We start from the raw sequence: 22803 nt of genomic DNA on the forward strand, positions 1-22803 counted from the left end.
GAAAGTAAAGGTGGGAAGAAAATGGGAGCGAAGAAAGAAAAGTCGAAAGCAACGGGAAGAAGAGAAGAAGAAAGGACGTTGGAAGAAGGTGAAGGCCTTACCTGTCCGAGGAGGCCCGCCGCGGAGAGAGAAGCCCGCTCCCTAAGGTCAGTTGAAGTCCCGAGCTCGGGACTACAAAAATGGCTCGCGGAGCCAAGCAAAAGTGCGCAACCGCGCATGTGCGAGGAGTCGCACATGCGCGATGTGCATGACAAGAAAAAGTCACGGGAGGGGGGACCAGCTGAGGAGTCGATCTCCACAGCTGAGAATGACAGCTGCAACACAACAACAGGAAGAGAACATAGAAAACAACGAGAACAAAAAAGAAGAGAGTAAAGAGAAAACAAAGAAACAACAGATGACCAACCTGAAGAAGAACAGAAATGGAAGAAGAAGGGAAAGGCAAGACAATGGATATTTTTTTAAAGAATATATGGAATCAGTAAAAGAATGGCAATCACAGAATTTAGTGAAATAAAAAGAATTAAAAGTACAGAAGAAAAAATGAATAGATTAGTGATGGTCATGTCAGATATAGGAAAAAGAGTGGACAAGGTGGAAGAACGAGAAACAGCCGTAGAAATGGAAGTAGAGGACTTAAAAAAGAAATTAGAAGAATCTAATAAAAAAGTTAAAGAGACACAAGAGCTGTTAGCTCAGAAGATAGATATAATGGAAAATTATAATAGAAGAAATAATATAAAGATAGTGGGCCTTAAGGAAGATGATGAAGGCAAGAATATGAGAGAATTTATAAAAGATTGGATCCCCAGGGTACTAGGAAGACCAGAATTACAGGAAGAAATGGAAATAGAACATTAGCCCCGAAACCACAGCCACAACAAAAAACAAGATCCATTTTAGTAAAATTCCTAAGATATACAACAAGAGAAAATATATTGGAGAAAGCAATGAAGAAAATAAGAGAAGAAAAACTTTTTCTATCCAGACATAAGTTTTGAACTCCTGAAGAAGAGAAAGGAGTTTAATACAGCAAAAGCGATCCTATGGAAAAAAGGATACAAATTTATGCTAAAGTACCCAGCGGTACTTAAAATAGTTATTCCAGGGCAGCAAAACAGAGTATTCTCGGATCCGGAGGAAGCACGAAAATTTGCAGAACAACTACAAAACAGACAGAAATGAAGACATGTAACGAGAGTAAAAATGACCACGAACTATATGTATGTGTGTATATGGGTGTGTGTGTATATATATATATATATGTGTGTATCCGTATTTAAAGGAAAATATATAGAGATAATATATAAGAGATATATATATATAAGATAATATATATAGAGATATATATATAAGATAAGAATTAATAAGGGAAAGAAAGGGAAGAGAGGAAGTAAGGAGGGAATTAAGAAAGTGACCTTCGTTAAAAATGAAAATTGAAATCTTTTCTGGGGGGGCTGGGTGGGGAGGAGTTACGGTCACTGCAAAATCAGTTGACGCTGGCGAGTGAATTCGCAAATCCAAATGGAGAGGGGAGATGTGGTTGCCCGACAAGGGATAAAGGGCAACTCAGGAAGGGGAGGGGATAGTGGGGTTAAAGAAATTTTAGATAGGAGAATAAGGGAAATGTTTGAGGTTTTAGAAATGTTGTCTTATAAAGTGTTCAAAACAAGAAAGCAGAAATGGATAACAAGGAAAGGTGATGATGAGGAAACAGAAAGGAAAGATAAACAAAGTATGAAATGGCTACGTTGAACTATATGACTTTAAATATTAACGGAATACATAACCAAATCAAAAGGAAGAAACTGCTAAATTTACTGAAAAAAGAAAAAATTGATATAGCATTCATGCAAGAAACACATTTAACTGAATTGGAGCACAAGAAATTAAAGAGAGATTGGGTAGGACATGTAACAGCAGCGTCATATAATTCAAAAGCTAGAGGAGTAGCTATATTAATCAGTAAAAATGTACCAATTAAAATAGAAGAGGAAATAATAGATCCAGCAGGGAGATATGTAATGATAAAATGTCAGATATATTCGGAGTTTTGGAATCTACTCAATGTATATTCACCTAACGAAGAAGATCAAAAATTTATGCAAGATATTTTTTTGAAGATAGCAGACACGCAAGGGAACATACTAATACGAGGGGATTTCAACCTTAATTTTTATTCAAACATGGATAAAACTGGGAAAAAATTAACAGAAAGAACAAAGTAACCAAATTTATAATTAAATTGATGCAAGAAATGCAACTTTTGGATATATGGAGGAAACAACACCCAAAGGGAAAGGAATATTCATATTATTCGGGTAGACATAAAACATACTCAAGAATAACCTATTCCTGTTATCAGCTCGCATGCAAGACAGAGTTAGGAAAACAGAATATAAAGCTAGAATATTATCGGACCACTCACCACTGATATTGACAATAGAATTAGAGGACATCCCTCCAAGAATGTATAGATGGAGATTAAACTCCATGCTACTTAAAAGGCAGGATTTTGGAGAATTAATTGAAAGACAAATTAAAATGTACTTTGAAATAAATACGGAATCAGTGAAAGATAAGTTTATACTATGGGACGCAATGAAAGCGTTCATCAGAGGGCAAATAATAAGTTATGTAACCAAGATGAAGAAGGACTACAATCAGGAAACAGAGCAGTTGGAAAGGGAAATAGCAAATATAGAAAAAGAATTAGCAATGAAGGAAGACACAACTAAAAGAAGAGAATTGGCAGATAAAAAAATAAAATATGAAACACTACAAACATATAAGGTGGAGAAGAACATAATGAAGACAAAACAGAAATATTATGAACTTGGAGAAAAATGCACAAAATTCTAGCATGGCAGCTTAAGACAGAACAAACTAAGAAAATGGTATTGGCATCAAGGAAAAAAGACAAACAAATCACATATAATCCAACGGAGATTAATGAAAACTTCAGAGAATTCTACGAACAATTATACCAAACTGAAAACGAAGGGAAAGAAGACAAAATAGATGAATTTTTAACTAAAATTGAACTACCAAAATTACAAATAGAGGAACAAAATAAATTAACAGAACCATTTGAAATAGTAGAAATACAAGATATAATTAAAAAAAACTACCGAATAATAAAACACCAGGAGAGGATGGTTTCCCAATAAAATTCTATAAAACCAGTAAATGAACTTTTATTGAATTTAGCATGTTTAATTGCATCATGATGGTGACACGTTGCGTTCATTAAAGTGACCTCAAAATGTTTTGCCGCTGTTCTTCGTTTGTACTCAGCATCTGATGCCTCTTGTGTCAGTGTCCAGCAATGATGTATTCCAGTTGCCCTGATACTGCTTTTCCACGGTCGTAATGTCCCTGTGAAACCTTTCACCATGTTTGTCACTGACGGCACCAAGATCAGCAGGGAAGATGCCCAAGTGCGAAAGCAGGAAATTAATTTTTTTTTAATTTTTTTATTTTTCACACTATAAACCACATTAATCAAGATACAAACATTTTTCTTTTCAAATATATACAGTGTTGTTTTATCCCCCCCCTCCCTCTTCCCATCCCACCCTCCCTACCTCTTCTCCCATGCATTTAAAGTTCAGAATCTAAGATACATTAAACCCGTCAAACAATGTTGTCACTCAATAAAAATAAACAAGAAATTCCACTGAGTCAATTCTTTCCATTTCCTTCTCCTTCTGTCATTTTAGGTGGTAGATGTCCCCGGTAGGTTTTCTCTATTGTGTTTCATCTATGGCTCCCATATTTGTTCTAATATTGTAATATTATTTCTTAAATTATATGTTATTTTTTCTAATGGAATACATTTATTCATTTCTATATACCATTGTTGTATTCTCAAGTTATCTTCTAATTGCCAGGCTGACATAATACATTTTTTTGCTACAGCTAGGGCTATCCTAACAAATCTTTTTTGTGCACCATCCAAATCAAGTCCAAATTCTTTGTTTTTTATGTTACTTAGGAGGAAGATCTCTGGTTTTTTTGGTATATTGCATTCTGTGATTTTATTTAATATCTGGTTTAGATCTTCCCAAAATTTTTTGACTTTCTCATACGTCCAGATTGCATGAATTGTTGTTCCCATTTCCTTTTTACAACAAAAACATCTGTCAGATACTGTTGGATCCCATTTATTTAACTTTTGATGTGCAATGTATAGCCTGCGTATCCAGTTATATTGTATCATACGTAATCTCGTGTTTATTGTTTTTCTCATAGTTCCAGAGCATAACTTCTCCCATGTTTCCTTCTTTATCTTTATGTTTAAATCTTGTTCCCATTTTTGTTTAGTTTTACCATTTGTTTCCTCATTCTCCTTTTCTTGCAGTTTAATATACATATTTGTTATAAATCTTTTGATTTTCAATGTATCTGTAATCACATATTCAAAGTTACTTCCCTCTGGTAATGTCAGACTGCTACCTAATTTGTCCTTCAAGTAGGATCTCAATTGGTAATATGCCAGCACTGTATCTTGAGTTATATTGTATTTATCTTTCATTTGTTCAAATGATAATAATCTATTTCCTGAAAAACAATTTTCTATTCTTTTGATCCCTTTTTTCTCCAATTCTCTAAAGGAAAGGTTATCTATTGTAAAAGGGATTAGCTGATTTTGCGTCAGTATTAGTTTTGGTAATTGGTAATTTGTTTTATTCCTTTCTACATGAATCTTCTTCTAAATATTGAGCAGATGATGTAATACTGGAGAATTCCTTTGTTGTACCAATTTTTCATCCCATTTATATAATATATGTTCAGGTATCTTCTCCCCTATTTTATCTAGTTCTAATCTAGTCCAATCTGGCTTTTCCCTTGTTTGATAAAAATCTGATAGGTATCTTAATTGTGCGGCTCTATAATAAAGTTTGGCAGTTGTAAGCCTCCTTGTTTATACCATTCTGTTAATTTATCTAGTGCTATCCTCGGTTTCCCCCCTTTCCATAAAAATTTCCTTATTATTTTCTTTAACTCCTTGAAGAATTTCTCTGTCAAGTGTATTGGCAATGCTTGAAATTTTCCTTGGGAAAATGTTCATTTTAATATAGTTTATCCTTCCTATTAGTGTTAGTGGTAAGTCTTTCCAATGCTTTAAGTCGTCTTGTAATTTTTTCATTAGAGGATAATAATTGAGTTTATATAGATGGCCGAGGTTTTTATTTATTTGTATACCTAGGTATCGTATTGCTTGCATTTGCCATCTGAATGGTGATTCTTTCATAAATTTTGAGAAATCCGCATTATTCATTGGCATTGCTTCACTTTTATTTGTGTTAATCTTGTAACCCAACACTTCTCCATATTCCTTCAATTTCTTATGTAATTCTTTTATTGATATTTCTGGTTCTGTTAAGTATACTATAACATCATCTGCAAATAAACTGATTTTATATTCCTTGTCTTTTATTTTTATCCCTTTTGTATTAATTTCTGTTGTTATCAATTCTGCTGGTGGTTCTATAGCTAACGCGAAGAATAAGGTTGATAGTGGGCATCCCTGCCTTGTTGATCTGCTTAAGTTAAATTGTTTTGATATATATCCATTTACTGTCACTTTCGCCAATGGTCCCTTATAAAATGCTTTAATCCAATTAATATCCTTCTCTGGTAAACTGAATTTTTGTAATACTTTGAATAAATAATTCCATTCTACTCTGTCAAAGGCCTTCTCTGCATCTATTGTTGGAGCTTTATTCCCTTCTACTGCATGAATTAAGTTAATAAATTTACAAAAATTGTCTCTTGTTCGTCTTTTTTTAATAAATCCAGTTTGGTCTAGATTTACTATTTTTGGTACATAGTCGGCTAATCTATTTGCTAATAGTTTAGCTATTATCTTATAATCCGTGTTAAGTAAAGATTTTGGTCCATATGACGCTGGTGCGAGCGGATCTTTCCCTTTCTTTGGTATTACTGTAATTATTGCTGTTTTGCATGAATCTGGTAAGCTTTGTGTTTTATCAATCTGGTTGATTACTTTCAGGAGGGGAGGAATTAATAAATCTTTAAATGTTTTATAGAATTCTATTGGGAATCCATCCTCACCTGGTGTTTTATTATTTGGTAGATTTTTTATTATCTCTTGTATTTCTACTATTTCAAATGGTTCTGTTAATTTATTTTGTTCCTCTTTTTGTAATTTTGGTAGTTCAATTTTAGTTAAAAATTCATCTATTTTGTCTTCTTTCCCTTCGTTTTCAGTTTGGTATAATTGTTCATAGAATTCTCTGAAGTTTTCATTAATCTCCGTTGGATTATATGTGATTTGTTTGTCTTTTTTCCTTGATGCCAATACTATTTTCTTAGCTTGTTCTGTCTTAAGCTGCCATGCTAGAATTTTGTGCATTTTTCTCCAAGTTCATAATATTTCTGTTTTGTCTTCATTATGTTCTTCTCCACCTTATATGTTTGTAGTGTTTCATATTTTATTTTTTTATCTGCCAATTCTCTTCTTTTAGTTGTGTCTTCCTTCATTGCTAATTCTTTTTCTATATTTACTATTTCCCTTTCCAACTGCTCTGTTTCCTGATTGTAATCCTTCTTCATCTTGGTTACATAACTTATTATTTGCCCTCTGGTGAACGCTTTCTTTGCTTCCCATAGTATAAACATCTTTCACTGATTCCGTATTTATTTCAAAGTACATTTTAATTTGCCTTTCAATGAATTCTCTAAATTCCTGCCTTTTAAGTAGCATGGAGTTTAATCTCCATCTATACATTCTTGGAGGGATGTCCTCTAACTCTATTGTCAATATCAGGGGTGAGTGGTCCAATAATATTCTAGCTTTATATTCTGTTTTTCTTACTCTGTCTTGCATACGAGCTGATAACAGGAATAGGTCTGTTCTTGAGTATGTTTTATGTCTAACCGAATAATATGAATATTCCTTTTCCTTTGGGTGTTGTTTCCTCCATGTATCCAAAAGTTGCATTTCTTGCATCGATTTAATTATAAATTTGGTTACTTTGTTCTTTCTGTTAATTTTTTTCCCAGTTTTATCCACGTTTGAATCCCCTCGTATTAGTATGTTCCCTTGCGTGTCTGCTATCTTCAAAAAAATATCTTGAATAAATTTTTGATCTTCTTCATTAGGTGAATATACATTGAGTAAATTCCAAAACTCCGAATATATCTGACATTTTATCATTACATATCTCCATGCTCGATCTATTATTTCCTCTTCTATTTTAATTGGTACATTTTTACTGATTAATATAGCTACTCCTCTAGCTTTTGGATTATATGACGCTGCTGTTATATGTCCAATCTCTCTTTAATTTCTTGTGCTCCATTTCAGTTAAATGTGTTTCTTGCACGAATGCTATGTCAATTTTTTCTTTTTTCAGTAAATTTAGCAGTTTCTTTCTTTTGATTTGGTTAAGTATTCCGTTAATATTTAAAGTCATATAGTTCAACGTAGCCATTTCATACTTTGTTTATCTTTCCTTTCCGTTTCCTCATTATCACCTTTCCTTCTTATCCATTTCTGCTTTCTTGTTTTGAACACTTTATAAGACAACATTTCTAAAACCTCAAACATTTTCCTTATTCTCCTATCTAAAATTTCTTTAACGCACTATCCCCTCCCCTTCCTGAGTTGCCCTTTATCCCTTGTCGGGCAACCACATATCCCCTCTCCATTTGGATTTGCAAATTCACTCGCAAGCGTCAACTGATTTCGCAGTGACCATAACTCCTCCCCACCCAGCCCCCCCAACAAAAGATTTCCATCTGTGGTTACGCACTTTTACTTGGCTCAGCGAGCCATTTTTGTAGTCCCGAGCTCGGGACTTCCACTGACCTTAGGGAGCGGGCTTCTCTCTCCGTGGCGGGCCTCCTCGGACAGGTAAGGCCTTCACCTTCTTCTTCCGATGTTCTTTCTTCTTCTCTTCTTCCCGTTGCTTTCGACTTTTCTTTCTTCGATGCCATTTTCTTCCCACCTTTACTTTCACTTTGTTTTAATTTTTATGTTTGTGCCTTTGTGTTTTGTGTGTTTTTTTTAAACTTTTCTGGACAGGGCTGGAGTCCCCTGACCGGCCACTACTCCATCACGTGACTCATGTAGTACTTGCTGTCTTAAAACAAATAAGAGTGGATAAATTCCCCAGGGCCTGACAAGATATTCCCTTGGACCTTGAGGGAGGCTGGTGTAGGAATTGCAGGGGCTTTGGCAGAAATATTTAAAATGTCCTTAGCCATGGGTGTGGTGCCAGAGGATTGGAGGGTAGCTTCCATTGTTTAAAAAAGGCTCTAAAAGTAACCCTGGAAATTATAGGCTGAAACTCTAACGTCAGTGGTATGTAAAGTAATGGAAATAAAAGATCAGATATATAATAATTTGGCTAACTAGGGACTGATTATGGATAATCAACATGGCTTTGTGTGTGGTAGGTCATGTTTAACTAATATTATAGAATTTTTAAGGAGGTTAGCAGGGAAGTTGATGAAGGAATGGCTGTGCATGTTGTCTACATGGACATTCGACAGGATTCCACATGAGGTTAGTCAGGAAGGTTTAAATGACAGGTGAAGTAGTGAACTGGATTCAACAATGGCTGGATGGGAAAAGCCAGAGAGTAGTGGTGGATGATTGCTTTCAGATTGGAGGCATGATTAGTGGTGTGCCTCAAGAATTGGTGCTGGGACCATAGTTGTTTGTCATCTGTATCAATGAGCTGGATGATAATGTGGTAAAAAGGATCTGCAAGTTTGCAGATGACACTAAAATCAGAGGTGTGGTGGACAGCAAATAAGATTTTCAACGCTTGCAGAGAGATCTGGTCTAGCTGGTAAAATGGGCTGAAAAATAGCAGATGGAATTTAATACAGAGAAGTGTGAGGTGTTGCATTTTGGAAGGACAAACCAAGAAAGGACATACACAGTAAAAAGGTAGGGCACTGTGGACTACTGTGGAACACAGGGATCTGGAAATACAGATCTTTTTTTAAATTTTTTTATTTTTCACACCATAAACCACATTGACCATGATACATACATTTTCCTTTTCAAATATATACAATGTCATTTTCTCCCCCCCTCCCTCCTCCCATCCCACCCTCCCTACCTCCCCCCCCCATCCATTTAAAGTACAAAATCTAAGATACATCAAACCAGTCAAACAATGTTGTCAATCAATAAAAATAAACAAGAAATTCCACTGAGTCAATTCTTTTCATTTCCTTCTCCTTTCGTTAATTTAGGTGGTAAATGTCCCCGGTAGGTTTTCTCTATTGTGTTTCATGTATGGCTCCCATATTTGTTCAAATATTTCAATATTATTTCTTAAACTATATGTTATTTTTTGTAATGGAATACATTTATTCATTTCTATATACCATTGTTGTATTTTCAAATTATCTTCCAATTTCCAGGTTGACATAATACATTTTTTTCCTACAGCTAGAGCTATCTTAACAAATCTTTTTTGTGCACCATCCAAATCAAGTCCAAATTCTTTGTTTTTTATGTTACTTAGGAGGAAGATCTCTGGGTTTTTTGGTATATTGTTTTCTGTAATTTTATTTAATATCTGGTTTAGATCTTCCCAAAATTTTTCTACTTTCTCACATGTCCAGATTGCATGAATTGTTGTTCCCATTTCTTTTTTACAACAAAAACATCTGTCAGATACTGTTAGGTCCCATTTATTTAACTTTTGAGGTGTAATGTATAGCCTGTGTATCCAGTTATATTGTATCATACATAACCTTGTATTTATTGTATTTCTTATCTTTCCAGAACATAACTTCTCCCATGTTTCCTTTTTTATCTTTATATTTAAATCTTGTTCCCATTTTTGTTTAGTTTTACCATTTGTTTCCTCATTCTCCTTTTTTTGCAGTTTAATATACATATTTGTTATAAATCTTTTGATTATCATTGTACCTGTAATCACATATTCAAAGTTACTTCCCTCTGGTAACGTCAGACTGCTTCCTAATTTGTCCTTCAAGTAGGATCTCAATTGGTAATATGCTAGCACTGTATCTTGAGTTATATTGTATTTATCTTTCATTTGTTCAAAGGATAATAATCTATTTCCTGAAAAACAATTTTCTATTCTTTTGATCCCTTTTTTCTCCCATTCTCTAAAGGAGAAAGGGAGTAACTGATTTTGCGTCATTATTAGTTTTGGTAATTGGTAATTTGTTTTATTCCTTTCTACATAAATCTTCTTCCAAATATTGAACAGATGATGTAATACTGGAGAACTCCTACGTTGTACCAATTTTTCATCCCATTTATATAATATGTGTTCAGGTATCTTTTCCCCTATTTTATCTAGTTCTAATCTAGTCCAATCTGGCTTTTCCCTTGTTTGGTAAAAATCTGATAGGTATCTTAATTGTGCGGCTCTATAATAAAGTTTGGCAGTTGTAAGCCTCCTTGTTTATACCATTCTGTTAATTTATCTAGTGCTATCCTCGGTTTCCCCCCTTTCCATAAAAATTTCCTTATTATTTTCTTTAACTCCTTGAAGACTTTCTTCATCAAGTGTATTGGCAATGCCTGAAATAGGTATAATATTCTTGGGAAAATGTTCATTTTAATACAGTTTATCCTTCCTATTAGTGTTAATGGTAAATCTTTCCAATGCTCTAAATCGTCCTGTAATTTTTTCATTAGTGGATAATAATTGAGTTTATATAGATGGCTGAGATTTTTATTTATTTCTCTACCTAGGTATCTTATTGCTTGCATTTTCCATCTGAATGTTGATTCCTTCTTAAATTTTGAGAAATCCGCATTATTCATTGGCATTGCTTCACTTTTATTTACGTTAATCTTGTAACCCGACACTTCTCCATATTCCTTCAATTTCTTAAATAATTCTTTTATTGATAGTTCTGGTTCTGTTAAGTATACTATAACATCATCTGCAAATAAACTTATTTTATATTCCTTGTCTTTTATTTTTATCCCTTTTATATTATTTTCTGTTCTTATCAATTCTGCTAGTGGTTCTATAGCTAACGCGAAGAATAAGGTTGATAGTGGGCATCCCTGCCTTGTTGATCTGCTTAAGTTAAATTGCTTTGATATATATCCATTTACTGTCACTTTCGCCAATGGCCCCTTATATAATGCTTTAATGCAATTAATATACTTCTCTGGTAAACTGAATTTTTGTAATACTTTGAATAAATAATTCCATTCTACTCTGTCAAAGGCCTTCTCTGCGTCTAAAGCAACTGCTACTGTTGGCGCTTTACTCCCTTCTACTGCATGAATTAAGTTAATAAATTTACAAATATTGTCTGTTGTTCGTCTTTTTTTAATAAATCCAGTTTGGTCTAGATTTACCATTTTAGGTACATAATCTGCTAATCTGTCTGCTAATAGTTTAGCTATTATCTTATAATATGTGTTAAGTAATGATATTGGTCTATATGACGCTGGTGCGAGCGGATCTTTCCCTTGCTTTGGTATTACTGTAATTATTGCTGTTTTACATGAATCTGATAAGCTTTGTGTTTTGTCAATCTGGTTGATTACGTCCAGGAGGGGAGGAATTAATAAATCTTTAAATGTTTTATAGAATTCTATTGGGAATCCATCCTCTCCTGGTGTTTTATTATTTGGTAGATTTTTTATTATCTCTTGTATTTCTACTATTTCAAATGGTTCTGTTAATTTATTTTGTTCCTCTATTTGTAATTTTGGTAGTTCAATTTTAGTTAAAAATTCATCTATTTTGTCTTCTTTCCCTTCGTTTTCAGTTTGGTATAATTGTTCATAGAATTCTCTGAAGTTTTCATTAATCTCCGTTGGATTATATGTGATTTGTTTGTCTTTTTTCCTTGATGCCAATACTATTTTCTTAGCTTGTTCTGTCTTAAGCTGCCATGCTAGAATTTTGTGCGTTTTTTCCCCTAGTTCATAATATTTCAGTTTTGTCTTCATTATGTTCTTCTCCACCTTATATGTTTGTAGTGTTTCATATTTTATTTTTTTATCTGCCAATTTTCTTCTTTTAGTTGTATCTTCCTTCATTCTTTTTCTATATTTACTATTTCCCTTTCCAACTGCTGTTTCCTGATTATAGTCCTTCTTCATCTTGGTTACATAACTTATTATTTGCCCTCTAATGAACGCTTTCATTGCATCCCATAGTATAAACTTATCTTTCACTGATTCCGTATTTATTTCAAAGTACATTTTAATTTGTCTTTCAATGAATTCTCCAAAATCCTGCCTTTTAAGTAGCATGGAGTTTAATCTCCATCTATACATTCTTGGAAGGATGTCCTCTAACTCTATTGTCAATATCAAGGGTGAATGGTCCGATAATATTCTAGATTTATATTCTGTTTTTCTTACTCTATCTTGCATACGAGCTGATAACAGAAATAGGTCTATTCTTGAGTATGTTTTATGTCTACCCGAATAATATGAATATTTTTTTTCCTTTGGGTGTTGTTTCCTCCATATATCCAAAAGTTGCATTTCTTGCATCAATTTAATTATAAATTTGGTTACTTTGATCTTTCTGTTAATTTTTTTCCCAGTTTTATCCATATTTGAATACAAATTAAGGTTGAAATCCCCTCGTATTAGTATGTTCCCTTGCGTGTCTGCTATCTTCAAAAAAATATCTTGCATAAACTTTTGATCTTCTTCGTTAGGTGAATATACATTGAGTAGATTCCAAAACTCCGAATATATCTGACATTTTATCATTACATATCTCCCTGCTGGATCTATTATTTCCTCTTCTATTTTAATTGGTACATTTTTACTGATTAATATAGCTACTCCTCTTGCTTTTGAATTATATGATGCTGCTGTTACATGTCCTACCCAATCTCTCTTTAATTTCTTGTGCTCCAATTCAGTTAAATGTGTTTCTTGCACAAATGCTATATCAAGTTTTTCTTTTTTCAGTAAATTTAGCAGTTTCTTCCTTTTGATTTGGTTATGTATTCCATTAATATTTAAAGTCATATAGTGCAACGTAGCCATTTCATACTTTGTTTATCTTCTCTTTCCGTTTCTCCATCATCACCTTTCCTTCTTATCCATTTCTGCTTTCTTGTTTTGAACACTTTATAAGACAACATTTCTAAAATCTCAAACATTATCCTTATTCTCCTATTTAAAACTTCTTTAACCCCATTCTCCCCTCCCCCTCCTGAGTTGCCCTTTATTCCTTGTTGGGCAACCACATATCCCCTCTCCATTTGGATTTGCGAATTCACTCACAAACGTGAACTGATTTTGCAGTGACCGTAGCTCCTCCCCACCCAGCCCCCCCGGAAAAGATTTCAATTTTCATATGTAACAAAGGTTACTCTTTTAATTCCCTCCTTATTCCCTCTATTCTCTTTCATTCCCTTTTTAATTCTTATCTATACTATATATTTTCCTCTAAATATGGATACATTCATGTATACACACATATACATATACATCTATATACACACATATATATATATCTATATATATATAGATATATATATATATATATATATCTATATATATATATAGATATATATACCCATATACACACATACATATAGTTTGTGGTCCTTTTTACTCTCATTACATGTCTTCATCTCTCTGCTTGTTTTGTAGTTGTTCTGCAAATCTTCGTGCTTCCTTTTGATCCGAGAATAGTCTGTTTCGTTGCCCTGGAATAACTAATTTAAGTACCGCTGGGTACTTTGACATAAATTTATATCCTTTTTTCCATATGATCGTTTTTGCTGTATTGAACTCCTTCCTCTTCTTCAGAAGTTCAAAACTTATGTCTGGATAGAAAAAAAATTTTTGACCTTTGTATTCCAGTTGCTTTTTGTCCTCTCTTATTTTCTTCATTGCTTTCTCCAATATATTTTCTCTTGTTGTATATCTTAAAAATTTTACTAAAATGGATCTTGGTTTTTGCTGCAGTTGTGGTTTCGGGGCTAATGTTCTATGTGTCCTCTCTATTTCCATTTCTTCCTGTATTTCTGGTCTTCCTAGGACCCAGGGGGATCCAATCTTTTATAAATTCTCTCATATTCTTTCCTTCTTCATCTTCCTTAAGGCCCACTATCTTTATATTATTTCTTCTATTATAGTTTTCTATTATATCTATTTTCTGAGCTAACAGCTCATGTGCCTCTTTAACTTTTTTATTAGATTCTTCTAATTTCTCTTTTAAATCCTCTACTTCCATTTCTATGATTATTTCTCGTTTTTCCAAATTATCCACTCTTTTTCCTACCTCTGATATGACCATTTCTATTTTATTCATTTTTTCTTCTGCATTCTTAATTCTTCTTTTTATCTCATTAAATTCTTGTAATTGCCATTCTTTCACTGATTCGTTATATTCTTTAAAAAAAGATATATCCATTGTCTTGCCTTTCACTTCTTCTTCCATTTCTTTCTGTTCTTCTTCTTCTTCTTCTTCCTCTGGGTTGACCATCTGTTGTTTTCTTGTTTTCTTTTTACCCTCTTCTTTCTTGTTGTCGTTATTTTCCATGCTCTGCACCTGCTGCTGTGTTGCAGGTGTCTCTCTCAGCTGTGGATATCGACTCCGCAGCTGTTCCCCCCTCCCGTCAGTGTGTTTTTTTTCATGCGCAGTTGCGCACTTTTACTCGGCTCTGCGAGCCATTTTTGAGGTCCCGAGCCTGGGACTTCCACTGACCTGAGGGAGCGGGCTTCTCTCTCTGCGGCGGGCCTCCTCGGACAGGTAAGGCCTTCACCTTCTTCTTCCAACGTTCTTTCTTCTTCTCTTCTTCCCGTTGTTTTCGACTTTTCTCTCTTTGCTGCCATTTTCTTCTCACCTTTGTTTTAAATTTTAATCTTGTACCTTTGTGTTTTGTGTGTTTTTTTTAACTTTTCCGGAGAGGGCTGGAATTCCCTGACCGGCCACTACTCCATCACGTGACTCCTCCGAAATACAGATCCATAATTCCCTGAATGTGGCATCACAGAAGGACAGGGTTGTAAATAGAGCTTTTGGCATTTTGGCCTGAATAAATCAAAGTATTGAGTACTTTGAAGGATCCACTGTGAGGGGAATTATTGAACCCCACCATGATCAAAGGAAAGATTTTTGAAGAGGCATTATTGAACCACTGTGAGCAAAAGAAAGGTCTCTTTGACTCACCAGTGCTGGGGTTTTTGCAAGCATCGTGGAAGTCACACATTTTGTTTCCCCTACGCAAGGAAAAGGGGAGTTGTGACATCCATTTGTATGAAAGGACATTTCTCTTAAAGAAACGCAACCAGGATTTGTGCGTTTTCTGCATTCCCGTCTCTCCCACCTCCTTCATGATTGCTTCTGGGCATCAGTTTAAAAGCCTGAGTTTCAACATAGGACTTCTAAGACTGAACTGTGAACTGACTTCACAGAATTGTGCCTAAGATGTAATGGTTTGCATATTCCACTGCCCCCCACCCCCCCCCCCCTTCACACACACATTCGTGCATAGTTGGGGATTAAGTTTAGATGAGCTGTTATATTATTAGTTGTTGTTAATATATTGGTTTAAAAGGAAAACAGTAAGTCTCTTGGCGAATTTCTATTGCTGCTGGTCTGGTCTACTTGTGTGTTATGTCTGGTTGTGTGTCTGCGTGTTTTGCACCGAGGACAGGAGAACGCTATTCTGTCAGGTTGGACGTGCAATCAGATGACAATAAACTGGATTTTATGCAGGAGATTTCAATGCAATTTTCCAAACCAAATAAATAAATTTGCGGTAAGTGTAATGAGAATGAAGAACCACAAACACCAAATTGCTGAACTGAAGCAAGGGTTCTCAGTGCCGGCGGTTGAACTGGTGACCTCGTCGGGCGATGATCGCTGGTGCGCTTGCGCGCTGGCGGGTGCGGTTAGGGGTTTGCACCTGCGTGTTGAGAAGGGAGCATGGCCTTTCACCGGGAGTGGTCGGAGTGCCGCGGGTACGGGGTGCGGGAGCAACAGATGCAGAGCTTCACCGAGTACCGGGTGTCGGAGCCGCGGCAGCACATGCAGGGCTTCACCGAGTACCGAGTCACAGCGCGGGTAAGGTCGGGCCTACCACTGCTCCACACGCGTCGATCCTGGCCTTCCCCCTCCCTCCTCTCCTCTCCCTTTCTAATCCCTCCTCTCTCCTTCCCATCTCTCCTTCCCCTCCCACTCCTCCACCCCTCCTATCTCCCTCCCCATTTCCCATCCCTCCTTTCCCCTCCCCATTCTCCTCCTCCCCTTCCCATCTCCTCCTCCCACTCCACCACCCCTCTCCTCCCTCTTTCTCCTCGACCTCCTCTTCCCATCTCCTCTTCACCCTCCCCCTTCTCATCTCCCTCCCCTTCCCATCTCCCTCCCCCTCCCCCTCCCCATTTCCCTCCCCATTTCCCTCCCCTCCCCATCTCCTTCCCCTCCCCATCTCCCTCCCCCTCCCCATCTCCCTCCCCCTCCCCATCTCCCCACCGCCTCCCCATCACCCCACCGCCTCCCCCTCCCCACCGCCTCCCCCTCCCCACCGCCTCCCCCTCCCCACCGCCTCCCCCTCCCCACCGCCTCCCCCTCCCCCACCGCCTCCCCCTCCCCCACCGCCTCCACCTCCCCCACCGCCTCCCCCTCCCCCACCGCCTCCCCCTCCCCCACCGCTCCCACCCCCACCGCCTCCCCCACCCCCACCGCCTCCCCCTCCCCCACCGCCTCCCCCACCGCCTCCCCCTCCCCCACCGCCTCCCCCTCCCCCACCGCCTCCCCCTCCCCCACCGCCTCCCCCTCCCCCACCGCCTCCCCCTCCCCCACCGCCTCCCCTCCCCTCCGCCTCCCCCTCCCCTCCGCCTCCCCCTCCCCTCCGCCTCCCCCTCCCCTCCGCCTCCCCCTCCCCTCCGCCTCCCCCTCCCCTCCCCCTCCCCTCCGCCTCCCCCTCCCCTCCGCCTCCCCCTCCCCTCCGCCTCCCCCTCCCCTCCGCCTCCCCCTCCCCTCCGCCTCCCCCTCCTCCCCTCCAAACCCTTCCTCTCTCTCCCCTATCTACCTGCCCCTCTCCCTCCCCATTCCCTTGCTGACGTATATGTCTATGGTCTTACTCACTGCCAGACTGAGACCACCCGCATATTGGAGGAACACCCCCTCATTTTCCATCTAAGCAACCTCCAACTGGATGGCATTAACATCGACTCCCACCCCACTTTCATTCCCCTGTCACCTTTCCCCCAGCACTCTCTCTCCCCCTCCTTCTTTCCCCTCTGTCTCTTTTCACAGAGCCAAAATCAATTCTCCACTCTCCTCTTATCCAATTAATCCCTTTTGTTGGTCTGGACTCCTCCCCCTGACCTTCCTGTTCTTTGTTTACTCTTCTCCGGTTTGGCTTAAAAATAAACCAAAAAAGGTGACTCATCCGTGGATAACAAGGGAAATTAGAGACAGCAGTTGGTCCAAAGAGAGAGTGTATCAATTGGCCAAAAAAAGTACCACAACCGAAGACTGGGAGCAGTTCAAGATGCACCAAAGGGGGACAAAGGGATTAATCAAGAGAGCAAAAATAAATTACGAAAATAAGCTTGCAGCAAATATAAAAACCGACTTCAAAAGCTTTTATAAATATGTCAAGAGGAAAAGATTGGTGAAATCCAGAGTAGGTCCTTTGCAGTCGGAATCAAGGCCAACTGTATATAATGGGGAATAAGGAAATGGCAGACCAATTAAATTTTTACTTTCTGTTTTTACAAGAGAGGATACAAATAACCTCCCAAGGATGTTGAGAAAGATAGAGACTAATGCAAGGGAGGAACTGAAAGAAATCAGTATCTCTAAGGACATGGTCTTGGGGAAATTGATGGGATTGAAGGCAGATAAATCCTAAGGGCCTGATAATCCTAAGGGCCTGATAATCTACATCCTGATAGACTCAGGATCGCGGTACCCATGGATTGGGGAATTATAGGCCGGTGAGCCTTACATCAGTAATGGGCAAAATGATGGAATCCATTATTAAGGATGTAATAGCGGAGCATATGACTAGCAGAGAAGGGATCGGACGGAGTCAACATGGATTTACAAAAGGTAAATCGTGCTTGACAAATCTATTGGAATTCTTTGAGATGGTGACAGGTAAAATAGATGGGGGAGAGCCAGTGGATGTGGTGTACCTGGACTTCCAAAAGGCCTTCGATAAGGTCCCACATAAACGACTGGCTTACAAAATCAAGGCTCATGGGATTGGGGGCAAAGTATTGATATGGATTGAGAACTGGCTGGCAGGTAGAAGACAGAGAGTTGGGATAAATGGCTTGTTTTCTGAGTGGCAGGCGGTGACCAGTGGGGTGCCACAGGGATGTGTACTGGGACCCCAGCTGTTCACAATTTACATTAATGATCTGGATGAGGGGATTGGATGTATTATCTCCAAATTTGCAGATGACACTAAGCTAGGAGGGGTTGTGTGCACGGAAGAGGGGATCAGGAAGCTCCAGTGTGATTTGGATAAATTGAGGGACTGGACAGATGCATGGCAAATGCACTACAATGTGGATAAATGTGAGGTTATCCACTTTGGTAATACAAACCAGAGGGCAGATTACTATTTGAATGGCAATAGATTAAGAGATGGGGAAGTGCAGAGAGACCTAGGGGTACTTGTACACCAATCTCTGAAGGCGAGCATGCAGGTACAGCAGACGGTTAAAAAGGCAAATGGTATGTTGACCTTCATATCAAGAGGGTTTGAGTATAGGAACAAGGATACCTTACTGCAGCTGTCCAGGGCCTTGGTGAGACCACACCTGGAGTATTGTGTGCAGTTTTGGTCACCTTATCTAAGGAAGGATGTTCTTGCAATAGAGGGAGTGCAGAGGCGATTCACCAGGCTGATGCCTGGAATGGCAGGAATGACTTATGAGGAAAGATTGCGCAAATTGGGATTGTACTTGCTGGAGTTTAGAAGATTGAGAGGGGATCACATAGAGACATATAAAATTCTGGCAGGACTGGACAGAATGGATGCAGATGGGATGTTTCCAATGATGGGAAAATCCAGAACCCGGGGCCATGGTTTGAGGATAATAGGCAAACCATTTGGGACCAAGATGAGGAGGAATTTCTTTACCCAGAGGGTGGTGAATCTGTGGAATTCATTGCCACAGAGGGCAGTAGAGGCAGGTTCATTAAATATATTTAAGAGGGAATTAGATATATTTCTTGAGTATAAGGGTATTAAAGTTTACGGAGAGAAGGCGGGGACGGGGTACTGAACTTTAAGATCAGCCATGATCTCGTTGAATGGCGGAGCAGGCTCGAAGGGTCGAATGACCTACTCTTGCTCCTATCTTCTATGTTTCTATGTTTACTCCTTGAAGAAGGGCTCAGTCCTGAAACGACGGGAATACATCTTTACCTCTTTGGATGCTGCGAGACTTGCTGAGTTCCTCCAGCATTTGCACTTTTTGATTGAGATCTTTCCTGTAGTTAGTTGACCACATGACAGAAAATTCCTACTCATTCAATTAAACACCGTAAAATAACTCTGTACCCATCATTGTTGGTGTTGCCCAACACCTGGGCAACTTTAGTCTTGAAAGTTTGTGCCCAGGAGGCGTTAATATCTGGACTAGAGAGAGCAAGTGTATCCCCCTTGGGTGTTTGTGGAGATTTGGTATGACATTGGAAACCCTGGGAAATTTCCACAGAGGTGTGGAAATTGTGGTGTCCAGCTACATCACAGTCTGTACCCCCCGAATGTAAAGATAATGGAATGGCCCAGGACATCACAGGCAAAACCCTCCCCACCACTGAGAACATCTGCAGAGATCACTGGTGTTGGAGAGCAGCAGCAATCACCAAAGACCCACACAACCCAGCACACGCTCTGTTCTCACTGCTGCCATCAGGAAAGAGGTATTGGTGCCATAAGATTCATACCACCAGGTTCAGGAACAGCTGCCACCCCTCCACACAACAGACTCAATCAGGGACTCATTTAAGGACTCTTGCACTTCATTGATTTTTTTTTCCCCTCCCTCTCACAGTCAATCTGTACGTTTATTTATTTACATGTGTACGTTGAGTACATTTTTCTTGCACTACCAATCCGTGGTAATTCTGTCTCACCTATAGGAAAAAGAATCTCAGGATTGTATATGATGAAATGTGTGAACTCTGACAATAAATCTGAAACGCACACCCTGACTTTTGCTTCACCCTGACTTTTGCTTCTCTTTCGATCCTAGATTATTTCAAAGAAGACACCAGATGTCAAAGAGGTAAAAAAAAAATTGTGAAGCTTGTGTTATTCTGACAAATTCTCTTTGATCTGCAAATGCTCCCTGACTTGCTGAGTGTTTGCAGCATTTAGAGTCACACTTCACAGAAGAGACCATTTGGCCCATCATCCATGCCTGTGTTGGGCCCACATCCTTCTCAACCCTTCCTATACATGTGTCTGTCAAATGCAACTTCATTGTCATCTGACTGCACACACACAGCCAGACATAACCAGGTTTCTCCAGCTCACTGTGCACACACAATACGCAGTACAGGTACACAATCCTTTATCCGGACATCTAAAATCTGCAAAGTTCCAAAGACCGGCATTTTTTTTCCTTGTACAGTGAAGGGAAAGAGAGAGACAGCAATGCGACTAGGTTGGGCAGGGTGGGGGGGGGGGGGGGGGAGAGACGGCAGCACTACTTGGATAGGGGAGAGAGACGACAGCGCGACTTGGATAGGGGAGAGAGACGACAGCGCGACTTGGGTAGGTGAGGGGGAGAGAGATGACAGCACGACTTGGGTGGGCGGGGGGGAGGAGAGAGACGGCAGCACGACTGGAAGGGGGTGGATACGGCAGCACAATTTGGGTGAGCTTAAATCTGGGGCAGCTGGATTTTTTTCTGAAATTTGGAAAAATCCAAAATTTGGAACACAATGTCCCCCAAGGGTTCCGGATAAAGAATTGTATACTTGTACATAATAATCGCATATATGCATGCAGATATAATCAATCCCAACCTCAGATGCTGTGTGTGCTTATGTGTGGAGTTTATGCCTCCTGCCTGTGACCGTGTACGCCATGTTCCACCACCCCCCCCCCCACCCATCTCAGAGCTGCCGACTAATCTGAAACCAAAGTAAACAACATGACAGCACTGAAAACAGGCTCTTAGTCCCGTCTACTCTGTGCCAAACTATTATTGCGCCCAGTCCCATCCTATCCACGTACCTGTCCAAATTTTTCTTAAATGTCAAAATCAAGCCTGCATTCACCACTTCAGCCAGCAGCTCATTCCATTTTCTGACCACTCTGTGTGAAGTTCCCTTTCATGTTCTCTTTAAATTATTACCCCGTTCACACTTAACTCATGTCCTCTAGTTTTTAATCTCACCTAACCTTCCTCACTCTTCATATTGACCCGACTAACATTTAAAATAAAAAGGATTTGCATTTAAGTGAAATCTGGGAGTCCCACAGCACCCAGAGGCAAGGCCAGTGGCATAATCAGGGGAATTTGACCGGTGGCCAATGCGATTAAGGGAGTGTGGCGGCCCGCAACCATGGAGATCGGGCTGGCACAATGCGCGGTAATAAACAGTGGCATAACTCATTAACATGAACCCCAGCATCGCAAACTGGCGCGGTTGGAAGCTGGGGCAGTACAAGACTGGCAGCCCTAAAATGGGGTTGGCCAGGCTGCCCAGCTAACAGAACAACACCAGGCTGCGGAAGAAGGGGATTCATATGCAGGAATGTTCCTGCAGGTGGGAGTCCTGTTTTTGTTATTCATGCGGCTGATGTCAGCCAATCAACCAAATGGCGGGAACTCCAACTGTATAAAAGGAGCATTTCCAGCCTCAATAAGGTCAGGGTTTAACCTCCCACACTGAGTGTGTGTGTTTCTTCGTAGCAGACGACTACAGGAGAATAATAAAAGAACTGACATTACACTAATGGTTGACATTACACTAATGGATGGAAGGGCCTGTATCTGTGCTGCATCTCTCCATGATTCTACGCAAAGTGAAAACCAACCCCTCCTTTATTGTCGTAACGAAGACAGTGCAATATTACACAGAATTTGCTTTGGTCTGCCGTAAGGCAGACATATTTGTCAACAGCAGAAATTTCCTCTTACAGAGAGAGGAGTAAAACAGTCCCCTCAGAGTCACGGGGTGTCTGTGGATTCGCCTCCGGTGCTGCCGCAGTCCCCACAGCCACACAGAGTCCAGTCCAAACTGTCAGAAATCCACAGAGATCCACATCTGAACTTCCGACACCATCAGGAAACCTTCAGTGCCCTCGGCACCCTCTCATATCCTGAAATCCCCTTCAGCCTGCGCGGGTTCCTCGCCTCAAGTCACCAACAGCCGGCCTGTATGTGTTCTTCAGCCACTGGTCCACCGCCACGGTCATCGTTCTGTCGCCTCTGGTTGTCCTTCTTAAGAGCAGGGGGTGTTCTCCCCGGAGTCTGCAACCCCTCATGGAGGCAGCTGATCATAGGCACCACCAGTGTGGGCGCAGACCCCGCAGTCACCATTTTTAAATAGAACCATCATCGACTTTAAAAAAAAATTTAGGTTGTAACAGGCCATTTTGGCCCACGATTCCATGCCTCCCTATCACACCCTGTTAACCTACAACCCCCTGTACGTTTCGAATGGTGGGAGGAAACTGGAGCCCCTGGGGAAAACCCACATAGAACGTACAAATTCCTTACAGAGAGCGCGGGATTCGAACCCAGGACCCGATCGCTGGCGCTGTAGAGGCATTACGCTGACCCTTACACCTGTTTAAAGAGAGCGCGAAGCTGACGGAAGTTGGATGCCGGGGAACTACTTTGTCTCT

General features: G+C 39.4%; 1 protein-coding gene across 3 annotated transcripts in view; it reads left to right on the forward strand.

Annotated features, from left to right (window-relative positions):
• The window catches only part of snx15 (sorting nexin 15), a 174958-nt gene that overhangs the window by 87002 nt on the left and 65153 nt on the right, over positions 1 to 22803 (forward strand). For 2 of the 3 annotated variants that reach the window (XM_069893833.1, XM_069893834.1), the window contains one exon: positions 20195 to 20227. In XM_069893833.1, coding sequence (XP_069749934.1) covers positions 20195 to 20227 — 33 coding nt within the window. Of the gene's footprint in view, positions 1 to 15860; positions 16038 to 20194; positions 20228 to 22803 lie in introns of those variants that run through there. The other variant, XM_069893832.1, reaches the window with a different exon arrangement.

Source organism: Narcine bancroftii, chromosome 8 (genome assembly GCF_036971445.1).
Source record: "Narcine bancroftii isolate sNarBan1 chromosome 8, sNarBan1.hap1, whole genome shotgun sequence".
Lineage (NCBI taxonomy): Eukaryota > Metazoa > Chordata > Chondrichthyes > Torpediniformes > Narcinidae > Narcine > Narcine bancroftii.